Source organism: Triticum aestivum, chromosome 5D, assembly GCF_018294505.1.
Source record: "Triticum aestivum cultivar Chinese Spring chromosome 5D, IWGSC CS RefSeq v2.1, whole genome shotgun sequence".
NCBI classification, from domain to species: domain Eukaryota; kingdom Viridiplantae; phylum Streptophyta; class Magnoliopsida; order Poales; family Poaceae; genus Triticum; species Triticum aestivum.
This window is the reverse complement of record NC_057808.1, coordinates 365,476,044-365,487,667: the sequence shown is the minus strand read 5'-3', so window position 1 is coordinate 365,487,667 and position 11,624 is coordinate 365,476,044. Positions and strand designations below refer to the sequence as shown.

The following is an 11,624-nucleotide window of genomic DNA, read 5'->3' as shown; positions in this document are numbered from 1 at the left end:
TTATAGTATCTCGTGAGTCACATATGCCATTCTCAACGTAATTGCCGGGAATTTTTGGTCTTGTATATGCTGCTGTCGTTTCTTTTTGCACCCCTAGGCGCTGGCATTGATCATCGGCAGGTACGGTGGTGGTACATGCACACTGACCCGGTCATGGGTCACCGTTGATTGCAAGCTGTCGCCCGCCAAGCAGCTCTGGACCATGGGTTTCAGTCTGTCTGGATCCATGCATTCACAGTTTCACCACCTGCGAGACACCTCAATCTCGATCCAAATGTCTCGTTCGCACATCAAATCCATGTCCCCGTAGAGAAAAGCAAGACGAAACGGCATGGATTCTTATCGGAATCGTCCAGCAGTGCGTGACAGCGAGTCGGGCACGTACGTGAAGAGCACCTGACGCTGTCCGTCCTCTCACTACACTGTAAGAGCAACTCCAACGGAACGACCCAAACGGATGCGCGCTTTGTTCGTTCGGGTCGGCCAGGCGGAAACGCGTCCGCATTTTAAAATGAGTCGGCTTGACCGCTCAACGGGGAGGCCAACCCCAATGTGCCGCCGTGGGAAAATAATAATAAGTTGCACGAAATAAACATAAATAAACATAATTAAACATAAAGTGGCCGGTCAAACGGGGGCTAAAGTCTACCTAAATCTAATAAACATTAAATAAAGCATTAAAAAAAGTCTGCGCCCGCCTGCTGCCGCCCGGCACGCTGCCCTAGACGTCGTCGGCCTTGCTCTTGCCCTTGCCGTCGACGACGCTGTCGTCGGTGAGGTCGATGAAGACCGGAGCAGGGCCAGCCCACCTGAACGCCGCCTGATACGCTGCCAGGACAGCCTCCTCCGGCGTTTGCTGGGGCGGCGGCATTGCGGCAAGCCGCGCGCTCCTCCTCCTCCTCTTCCTCGAGCCGGAGCGCCTCCGTGTCGCGTTGGAGCATGGCGTCGTAGCGCATCTGCTCCTCGCCGTCGGCCTGCTCCTGGCGGAGCCAGTGCTCCTTCCGTCGCTCGAGGTGGGTCGCCTCCTCCTCTAGCGTCGCGGCGAAGTGGACGGGAGGCGCGCTCACCCACTCGCGGCACTGGCCCGTCCACGAGTAGGCCTCCTTCGGCCAAGCGGGTGGAGGCGGGGAGCGCTTACGCGTCGGCTCCGGCTCCGGCTCCGGCTTGGGCTGGACGGGCGGCGACGGTGGCGGTGGCGGCACGAAGAGCGGGGTGTGGACAGAGTCCCCCGCTGCCGACAGGGCAAGAGCTTGCTCCAGCCCATCCCAGTGCACGTCCTCCTCGAGGCGGCTAGCCTCCAGCGCGTGCTGCAGGGCCTCCTCGAGGGCGGCTTGGTACTCCGCCTCCGCCTCCATGTCCTCCGGCTCTACCTACGGGGGCGGCGGTGGGAACGGCGGCGGGACGGCGTCGACACCCGAGTGCACGTTGCTCCTCGTGTTTGAGGGCGAACCACGCCTCCCAGTTGGGGGAGTCGGCGGCGTACTCTGGCAGCCGACGCTGCTCCGGCGTGAGCTGCGCGCGGCGCCTGCGCACCTCGTCGTCGTGCGCCCATTGAGTACGAGGAACCGCCGGCACCGGGATCCGCTGCGGATCCAGATGCCAACGGTGCGGCAGCGTGACATCGGGGTACGGCAATGGCTGCCTGTACTCCCAGTGCCACCGCGATTGATGCACCGGGATGTGCAGGCGCCGGCGACCAGGGCGGAAACGCGTCGCTGCCGGAGGAGGAGGAGAAGGGGGAAGGTGAGCACGGGAGGACGAGGCGCCGGGGGTGCCCTTGCCATTGCTGCTGCCGAAGAGGCCCATGGCTAGGGTTTGCGGTCGCCGACGAGGAAGCAAAGGGAGTGGTGGGGGCCAGATGTGGACGGGAGAAGTGGATGAGGCCGACCCTGCCGCACGCGTGGTTAAAAAAGACACTTCCATTGGCTGACGCGTGGGCCCGCGGTCGGTGGTCGTCATAAATTGGGTGGCCGCCAGGTGGGGACGCGGCGGACGGCGAGGAGACGCGCGGCGCGTCCGCTTCGCGTCCGCGCCGACACATTTCGGGCGCAATTTTGGGCCGAAAATGAGTCGGCACGGACACCAGAAGGGCACGATTTGAGTTTGGGTCGGCGCGTTGGGACTCCACTTTTATCCGCGCCGACCCAAACGGACGCGTGCGGTCGCCCCATTGGAGTTGCTTTAAGTAGTGTTACAAACAAAACAAAAAATCGACAGTTGAGCAGCGAGGAATCGTCTGCTTCGAGGGGCATAAACAAGAGCGAGTCTAGCCGGAGAAGCGCTCGGCCGCATTCGAACAATATACCAGCAGCACGAGGTTTCAGGTGGGCAAAGCACGGCATGCACGCCGGGAGTCTTACTTAACCGGACCGGTGCCGGTAATCATTCCGACAGAATATTCCGCACGGGCACGGCGGCCACGGCTCCGGCGATCTTTCCTCCTTCCCCCACCACGGGCTACCACTCCTGGATCGAGTAGTACGTGCCGCGCCTGATTGCCCATCATCACGGTCACCAGATCTTCCAAAACGCACTCGATTGGCACGGCGACGCGCCCGCTGCCCACGGAATCTCCAGGCGCGAGGGGCCTATTCTATAGCCTCCAAAAGGCTTGGCATCATGAGAGCCGCGCTCCGATCTCCACATGATTTCTTTGTTTCTTTCTTGTACCGGGGGAGCGTGCATCAGGTTCGACGGCGGCACAACAACTGCTACTACGTACGAGAATAGCAGGGAAAGCGCGAGGGCTCGATCCGAGGGAACCGGCGACGACGGGGGAGAGCGAGCGCGTGCGCCACCACGCACGTACGCGCGGGTCGCCGTCGGCGGTCGCTCTCGCGGGGGAGGCCCGCCGTGGACGAAGGGGGCGCGGACTGGGCCAGGCACGTTGGCGTCGCGGGGCGGATGGCTGTCGGTTACGACTCTGCGCGCTGCCATCAAGCGCTAAAGCTTAGGCCAGCCCGGTCAATGGGAGGCCCAATGCCTGCGCTTCACGTGGCCTCCGGGGCCCACCCAACAGCGACGCTGTTCCGTGGCCCGCCCGTCGTTGCTTGCTGCTCCCTCCCTTCCTCTTCACTGCTCGCTCCACACTGTCCTTTTCCCCTTGTCCCTATCCCGTGTAGCTTTTTACACTTGAGTCCAGCTTAACTTAAACATTTAAGTTTTTAGCTAAAAGGCAAGGGTTTATGGGAGGAAAAAGGAAATAGCTGAAAGAGCAGGGGCGGAAATGGCACTAGTAGTAGTAGTAGTACTATTGCTGATGCTGGCTGCCTAGCGACGGCGAGGGTTTGACAGGAAAGGACTAGATAAAAACGAGATTTACAAAAATTTCAGAAAAGCCCCTGCTTTCTTCACTAATCTTTTATTCCCAGCGCGAGGTGTCCGTCGTCTCCCACCGAGTCTCTCGCTCTCTGCCGCGCCTCATTTCCAGGGATCCGTCGGCTCCGTCCACCACGCCAGCGGCGGCTCGTCGGCGAAGAACCCCCCGCACGGCTCCTCGTCGTCCAGGAACCCCGTCTCGTCCTCCTCCACCTTCAGGAAATTCCCGTGCAGGAACACCTGCCCGTGCCCCGCCGCCGCCGCGCCGGCCGCCCCGGGCCCGCCGAGCAGCGTCCCCATCTCCGGAGCCGGCGCCTCCTCTGTTGGCGTGGCGCCGGTCGCGTCCGTGTCGTTCAGCACCCCGCTCGAGTCGCTGTCGGATGACCCCATGCCCGCGGGCGGCGGGCCGTCGGACGCCGCCGGCTCCTCCTTCACCGACGTGAAGCTGGCCGCGGCCTCCTCGTCCCCCAGCTTTCCCTTCAGATCCTTGATCTGTATCACACGAGGCGCGCAAGCATCGAGCATCAGCCATTGCGCACGTACAATACTAAGAAGCGGGCGTGAGCGGCACGGACCTCGGCGAGGAGGGCCTCCTTGTCGCGGCGGAGGGCGTCGTGGTCGACGCGGAGCGCGTCGTACGAGTGGCGCAGCGCGTTGTAGTCGCGCTCGAGCTGCTTGGTCTTCCAGCGCGCCCGGCGGTTCTGGAACCAGACGGCGACCTGGCGCGGCTGCAGGCCAAGGTCGCGCGCCAGCCGCGCCTTGCGCTCCGGCTCCAGCTTGTTCTCCACCTCGAAGCTCCGCTCCAGGGCGCGCACCTGCTCCGCGCTCAGCCGCCGCTTCTTCTCCCCTCCCCCGCAGCCGCCGCCGCCGCCGCCGCACGCCATCATCTCCTCCTCCGCGTCCCCGTCCGCCTCCATCCCGACCACGCCGTAGTCCATATCTAATCAAACACGCACACAAAGACTCAGATTTCCGCGCCCTTCACCTCCACAGAACGAATTCCCATCAGAAAGAAAGAAAGAAAGAAAGAGGGCTGGCAATTTACCATTGGGGCTGGCCATCTGGAGGTGGGAGGAGGGGTTTCCGCCGCCGGGCCGCTTCATGGCGAGTTCCACAGAAATTCAGATGGCACCGGCACCACCACCACCACCACCACCTTCCCCGATTACTGCGAGAAGAGGAGCAAAGAGCGGGAGAAAGGGCTCGCGCGCCTCCACTGCTGGCCCCTCCCCGTCCTCCCGTCCACGCCTCGATCCATGACGGCCACCATGTACCCTCGTCTCCGCCTTGGGAAACCAACACCGATCAAAATGTCCTCCCCTCCACGATCGCGTATGGATTTTTCTTCCGCGTTTCCTTACGATCCAAAAAGAGTGAGGAGGGGGAGGAGAGTGGAGTGTGGAGTGGAGTCCTGCTCTGTTTTCTTTTCCGGGTTTCCTTTCCGTTTCCCCAACACTGCGTGCTGCATTTCCGTGTGCGTTTAATAAAGGGGAGAGGGAGGGAGAGAGAGACAGGCGGGGCGGGGCCGTGTTCCTCCGGCTCGGCGCTCGGGTTAGGTGGAGGGGGCGGTGCGGTCAGGAGCTGACCATGGTTAGGACCCCCTGCACGCGTCGCACGGCAATTTGCGAGCCCAAGCGCGATCTTTTTTACTGATCGGTTCAGAGGTGCTGCGTGCACGTAGGGTCGTGGACTGATAAGACGGCCTGCACTGGAATGGGACGCCCTAAGCCTCTCGTACAAGCCCAGTTCATGCTTCACAATTTGGGAATTTGCATCTTACTATTCTTTGTGCACTAGAACTTTCACTAGTATAGACTAAAAAAAACTAGAACTTTCACTAGTATAGACTAAAAAAACTAGAATTTTCACTACCAAAATACCCCCCAAAAAAGACATCAGACACGATCGAAAATGTAGTATCAACATGTGAGATGCAGTTGAAAGGGTGTAGTTGAAAATATCGTCCAAACACGGCATTCTGTTGAAACATGTGATGGAGTTGAAAAATATGCAGTTGAGACCCAACACGGTTGGAAGAAAAATAAAAATGCAACAGTAAATATATACTACTGAAACGCATAGAACCAATTGCATTGCTAACAACTGCAACATTTAATAGATTCTTGTGTACCAAACGTGCAGTGGTTACCATTTCACAAAAAATTATCTTGAATCGCTAACTATCAAAACCCTCTTACTTTAGTGCAAAAGGATACCCAATGAAGAATGATATATATAGTGATTTGCTTGATTTAGTACAGATTACATCAGCAGATGCATATAGAGCAGCTGCTCAGAATTGAAACATAGGACGGGGGAGGAATCGTGTGCTGATCGTGGGGAAGAGGCGCCAATGGCAGGCTCGGCGACACAGAGACATGCACAAATATCGATGAAGGCGGCTGAAGGTGTCATGGACTAGGGGGTACTAACCTAGTCGGCCCGTATTCCTCGGGCTGGGCGAGTGGTCCCTCATTCTTCTCAAGATGGATCCCGGAAGCCGCACGCTGGAGGTGAGATCAAGACTACATCCACCGAAGACTCGACGTATACTCGAAGACTTCTCCTACCGCCTCCACGCCTAGATACCGACCTTGTAACCCTAGATATCCTACCTGACGTGTGTATAAGCCAAAGGGTTTAACCCGTAGAGGGGACTTCAACACAATCACGTACGTTTAGCCTAGAGTTAGAACACATCTCACGATCTCGAGGTGTTGGGTTCTATGGTAGGGTGCGTCGACTGCAAATTTAAAATTCCTACCCGCAGGACATCCAGGAACATGCTACGGGAACGGATCACGGATCGTTACCACTAGACGCACAATGCCATGCAGCAGAAGTAGAGTTGGGGCAGCGCATCTCCGGAGTCGGCTCCTCCTCGTCCGATCTCCCTCGAACAGCCGGTCGTCGGATCCCACGTACAGGTTCGCCGGAGTGCGCAAGCGTGTTGGGGATCGTAGTAGAATTTTAAAATTTCCTACGCATCACCAAGATCCATCTATGGAGTATACTAGCAATAAGGGGAAAGGAGTGCATCTACATACCCTTGTAGATCGCGAGCGGAAGCGTTCCAATGAACGGGGTTGATGGAGCCGTACTCGCCGTGATCCAAATCACCGATGACCGAGTGCCGAACGGACGACACCTCCGCGTTCAACACACGTACGGAGCAGCGACGTATCCTCCTTCTTGATCCAGCAAGGGGGAAGGAGAGGTTAATGGAGATCCAGCAGCACGACGGTGTGGTGGTGGAAGTAGCGGGATCTCGGCAGGGCTTCGCCAAGCTTTTGCGAGAGGGAGAGGTGTTGCAGGGGGAGAGGGAGGCGCCAGGGGCTGTGGTGCTGCTGCCCTCCCTCCCCCCACTATTTATAGGCCCCCTGGAGGGGGGGGGCTCCGGCCCTGGAACCCATCTACATGGGGGGGGGGCCAAGGGGGAAGGGGGGTGGCTTCCCCCCCAAGCCAAGTGGGGCGCCCCCCACCCCTAGGGTTTCCAACCCTAGGCGCAGGGGGAGGCCCAAGGGGGGGCGCCCCAGCCCACTAAGGGCTGGTTCCCTTCCCACTTCAGCCCATGGGGCCCTCCGGGATAGGTGGCCCCACCCGGTGGACCCCCGGGACCCTTCCGGTGGTCCCGGTACAATACCGATAACCCCCGAAACTTTCCCGGTGGCCGAAACTGGACTTCCTATATATAATTCTTCACCTCCGGACCATTCCGGAACTCCTCGTGACGTCCGGGATCTCATCCGGGACTCCGAACAACTTTCGGGTTTCCGCATACTAATATCTCTACAACCCTAGCGTCACTGAACCTTAAGTGTGTAGACCCTACGGGTTCGGGAGACATGCAGACATGACCGAGACGCCTCTCCGGTCAATAGCCAACAGTGGGATATGGATACCCATGTTGGCTCCCACATGTTCCACGATGATCTCATCGGATGAACCACGATGTCGAGGATTCAATCAATCCCGTATACAATTCCCTTTGTCAATCGGTATGTTACTTGCCCGAGATTCGATCGTCGGTATCCCAATACCTTGTTCAATCTCGTTACCGGCAAGTCTCTTTACTCGTACCGTAATGCATGATCCCGTGGCTAACTCCTTAGTCACATTGAGCTCATTATGATGATGTATTACCGAGTGGGCCCAGAGATACCTCTCCGTCATACGGAGTGACAAATCCCAGTCTCGATCCGTGCCAACTCAACAGACGCTTTCGGAGATACCCGTAGTGTACCTTTATAGTCACCCAGTTACGTTGTGACGTTTGGCACACCCAAAGTACTCCTACGGTATCCGGGAGTTGCACGATCTCATGGTCTAAGGAAAAGATACTTGACATTGGAAAAGCTCTAGCAAACGAACTACACGATCTTTGAGCTATGCTTAGGATTGGGTCTTGTCCATCACATCATTCTCCTAATGATGTGATCCCGTTATCAATGACATCCAATGTCAATAGTCAGGAAACCATGACTATCTGTTGATCAACGAGCTAGTCAACTAGAGGCTTACTAGGGACACGTTGTGGTCTATGTATTCATACATGTATTACGATTTCCGGATAACACAATTATAGCATGAACAATAGACAATTATCATGAACAAAGAAATATAATAATAACCATTTATTATTGCCTCTAGGGCATATTTCCAACAAAGCGCACCGCCTCTAACGGTATCCGCGCGTGCAGGAGGAACACTGTATGGCGTACTGCTAGATTTGATCACACAATCGGCGGCGGGTGGAGGTGGCTATTCGCAACACATGCAAAGCCCTAGTGACGGTGCCACAGCGATCAACCCGATAAGATGTCGCACCTCCACTTTATATAGGCATCCGCCGTGGGCTCAACACTTGGGCCTCGCATTGATCCTAAAGCCCAAAGTATGTTCGGCCTGGATCCGAGTCCGAGTAGGATCACACCTGACTCGTGGAGTCAGATCCGACCTCATAGGTTCCTTCCCTTAAGCGCGCGACCCCTTAGGTTCTCGTTCACTTGGTTGCAAGTCAGATCACATCTGGCTCGGCTAGTCGGTAGCGGCCTCTAGCAAAGCGTGCCGACTCCAAGTGTCGGAAGAAGCTGGTTAGGCGAACCTGTACATCACACTTCTGTTCTCTTTGCCACACGATATATGTTCTCGGGATCAAGGCGAGTTTGTCATCCTTGTGCTAGCCCGACCTCTTTCTCGTTCTATTGATGCCGACCCACAAACCGGATTATCTCATAATGTTTGTCGCACGGCCATGCTTATCTTGGTCGAATCACATGAGGGGACCAGAGTATATCTCTCCTGATCGGAGGGGCAAATCCCATCTTCACTACAAAAAAATACACTTCCGTGATGATACGTGTTTGTCACAGTAGGTCATGTTTTCTGTCATGCATGTACACCCATGACGATTTTATGACAAAATCAAGATAGTCATACATGTGCTATCATAGAAGTGTGCCATGACATTACCAAAATTATCATCATGGAAGTGTCCACTTCCATGACGATAAATCACGCGTCATAGAACTGCTTTCGTCAAGAGTGACCGACACGTGGCATCCACCGTAACGGGTCACCGTTAAGCTACCGGGTTCCGGTTTGGATCTGATAACCCGTTAACAGCCCCGACCAATGGGGATTTCCCACGTGTAAAATTCTCAATGGCCAGAGGAACCACGTGTCGGCTCACCATTGGGACAGATGTCATCCACTCATTGGACCGAAGGCGCCTATGATACGTCGACACGTGGCACGACCCAACAGAGGCCCATTTCGGTGAAAAGGCCGGCCCATTTATTTGGTCAAAAGGTAGCGGGCCGGTCCACGGAAAGCCTGTTAACGGCCTATTCGCATATAGCCCATTTACAACCCGCTAAGTCACGGCCCATTACGGCCTATCCGAATTAGGCCTAGTAGCGTCATCTGGGCCGTCCAATATGATTCCAGCCTGTTGTAACTTCCGGCCCATGTATGGCCCATGACGTCTTTCGGCCCATATGAGGCCCTTTGTAACTCTTGGCCCATTAACGGCCCGTGGTGAAACTGGACCGTAATGAACAGTGTATCGCTTTATACCCATTAACGACCCATTATTTCATTGGGCCGTTTCCAGCCCGTGTTATCTTTCGGCCTTCTCAGGGCCCATCTATTCTTGGGCTCATATCCAGCATTCGGTTACTTATGGCCCGTTAATGGCCCTTTCTACTTGTGGGCCAAATTCAGCCCGTGGTTACAGTCGGCCCGTTTGTGGCCCGTTAATCTGTTAGGCCGTTTTCATAGCGTCATCAAATACGATCCATTAACGACGGCCCGTTACGGTCGGCCCATGAACGGACGATTCCAACTCTAGCCCGTTTACGGCCCATAATGTGGTCTGTTATTGGCCCATGTTTGGCCAATCATCATACGGCCCGTAGAAGGCCCATTGTTTCTCGGCCCGTAGAAGGCCCATTGTTTCTACGGCCCGTAAAAGGCCCATTGTTTGTACGGCCCATAGGAGGCCCATGGTCACTACAGTAAATATGTAGCCCATGGTTATTGTGGCCTAGTTTTAAAAAAATAGGTTATTGCGGCCACTAGCAAACCGCGGAAAAAGAACTGCAATGACTACAAGCAAACAAATAAACAAGACAACAAGGAAATAAGTAAGCAAACAACTTACGCTAGGCTATCACGGATTCACAACTATTACACATATTACATCCACTCGGCATCAAAGTTCGCCACCAGTGCAAATATAGGGAACAAAGCAGCATATCACATACACTGGTTGTCAAAGTTGGCGACCAGTGCAAATAAACGCCGCAACAAAACAAATCCAGAACTGAAACCACTTTAGAAGAGCTCAAGAAACAATATCCTGGGTACCCATAATGCTGGCAAGATGCTTAGCAAGCTTATTAACTTTCTCTTGTTTGGCGCTTAAATCCTCTAGCACTTGCTGTTGCACCAGAAAGTATGCATCTGAATTCTACAGGGACTTCCTTGGTCCTTCGGCTTCGTGTTGCAGCACATCTGATCGATGTCTTTCAACTTGAAGTTGAGACTCAAGAAGACGAACTGATTCAAGCAGCGAGTTCGAAGAGCTTGTGCCAGCAGTAGTGGCCAGTAACTCGAACACTACATCAAGACATGACTTTTGGGTTGTCTCACTGTCGTCAAGATAGTTTTTATCAGCTTTCTTGGAGACCAACAGGGATGTCTCGCTATCTTGAACCTTGTTTGCATTACTTCCTTTACCATTGCATAACGGGGTACTCCTCTCCAATATTTTGTCCACATTCTAAAAGAGAAACAAGCAGACACATCACAGGTTTACCATGTTGTATATGAAACTCATTTTGGTAAATCAGTTCAGTAGTAAAGTGGACAGGATAACAACATGAAACAAACATATATCTATGTACCATGGTCTATGTCATTCTAGTTTTTGTTGTATGGTCTATGTCATTCTAGTTTTTGTTGCCAAATCAAGATAGAGACACAATTCAAATAATATCTGTTTAAGACAAAGCAGAATAGACAGAATATAAGTGTGGGAAACTACAGAGCAATAACAACACTTGTAATGTGCATGACATGAGAACATAACTGTTTACTCAATTGGAACTGAAATCAACATAGAGCAAGTTACAACAGCAAACCAGTTAAAGAAACAGGTTTAAAACATACCTGTTGTGCCATTGGAGTTTCAATTCCATCCTTCAAATTTGAAAATAGTTGGTATGAGTAAATACAGTGATGCAAGAGCAAAGGAGTATCAACCATAGCTACAGAACCTGACCTGAGAACAATTCTTCTTCTGCTTTAAGCGTTGATTTGGGATTCGGAGTGGTGGTCCTCGTGCTTTGGGCATTGCAGTTCCCTTACTAACTGCTCGTGTTTGGGTGCTCTGTGGTGGAGACAGTGTTGTGTCAACTGGAACCAGGTTACTATTGTTGGGGAACGTAGTAATTTCAAAAAATTCCTACGCACACGCAAGATCATGGTGATGCATAGCAACGAGAGGGGAGAGTATCGTCCACGTACCCTCGTAGACCGTAAGCGTAAGTGTTATGACAACGCGGTTGATGTAGTCGTACGTCTTCATGATCGACCGATCCTAGTACCGAACGTAGGCACCTCCGCGATCTGCACACGTTCAGCTCGGTGACGTCCCACGAACTCACGATCCAGTAGAGCTTCGAGGTAGAGTTCTGTCAGCACGACGGCGTGATGACGGTGTTGATAAGCTACCAACGCAGGGCTTCGCCTAAGCACCGCTACGATATGGCCGAGGTGGATTATGCTGGAGGGGGGCACCG

The 11,624-nt window shown here is 54.3% G+C and overlaps 1 protein-coding gene across 1 annotated transcript; it reads right to left on the bottom strand.

The window, feature by feature from the left end:
* Positions 1-3,227: 3,227 nt before the first annotated feature.
* LOC780585 (homeobox-leucine zipper protein HOX4) lies at positions 3,228-4,788 on the bottom strand. The gene is made up of 3 exons (XM_044541854.1): positions 4,364-4,788; positions 3,894-4,258; positions 3,228-3,810 (listed from the first exon to the last, which is right to left on the bottom strand). Exons 1-3 carry the CDS (start codon positions 4,419-4,421, stop codon positions 3,421-3,423), a joined length of 813 nt encoding a protein of 270 aa, XP_044397789.1. The 5' UTR covers positions 4,422-4,788; the 3' UTR covers positions 3,228-3,420.
* Positions 4,789-11,624: the final 6,836 nt, after the last annotated feature.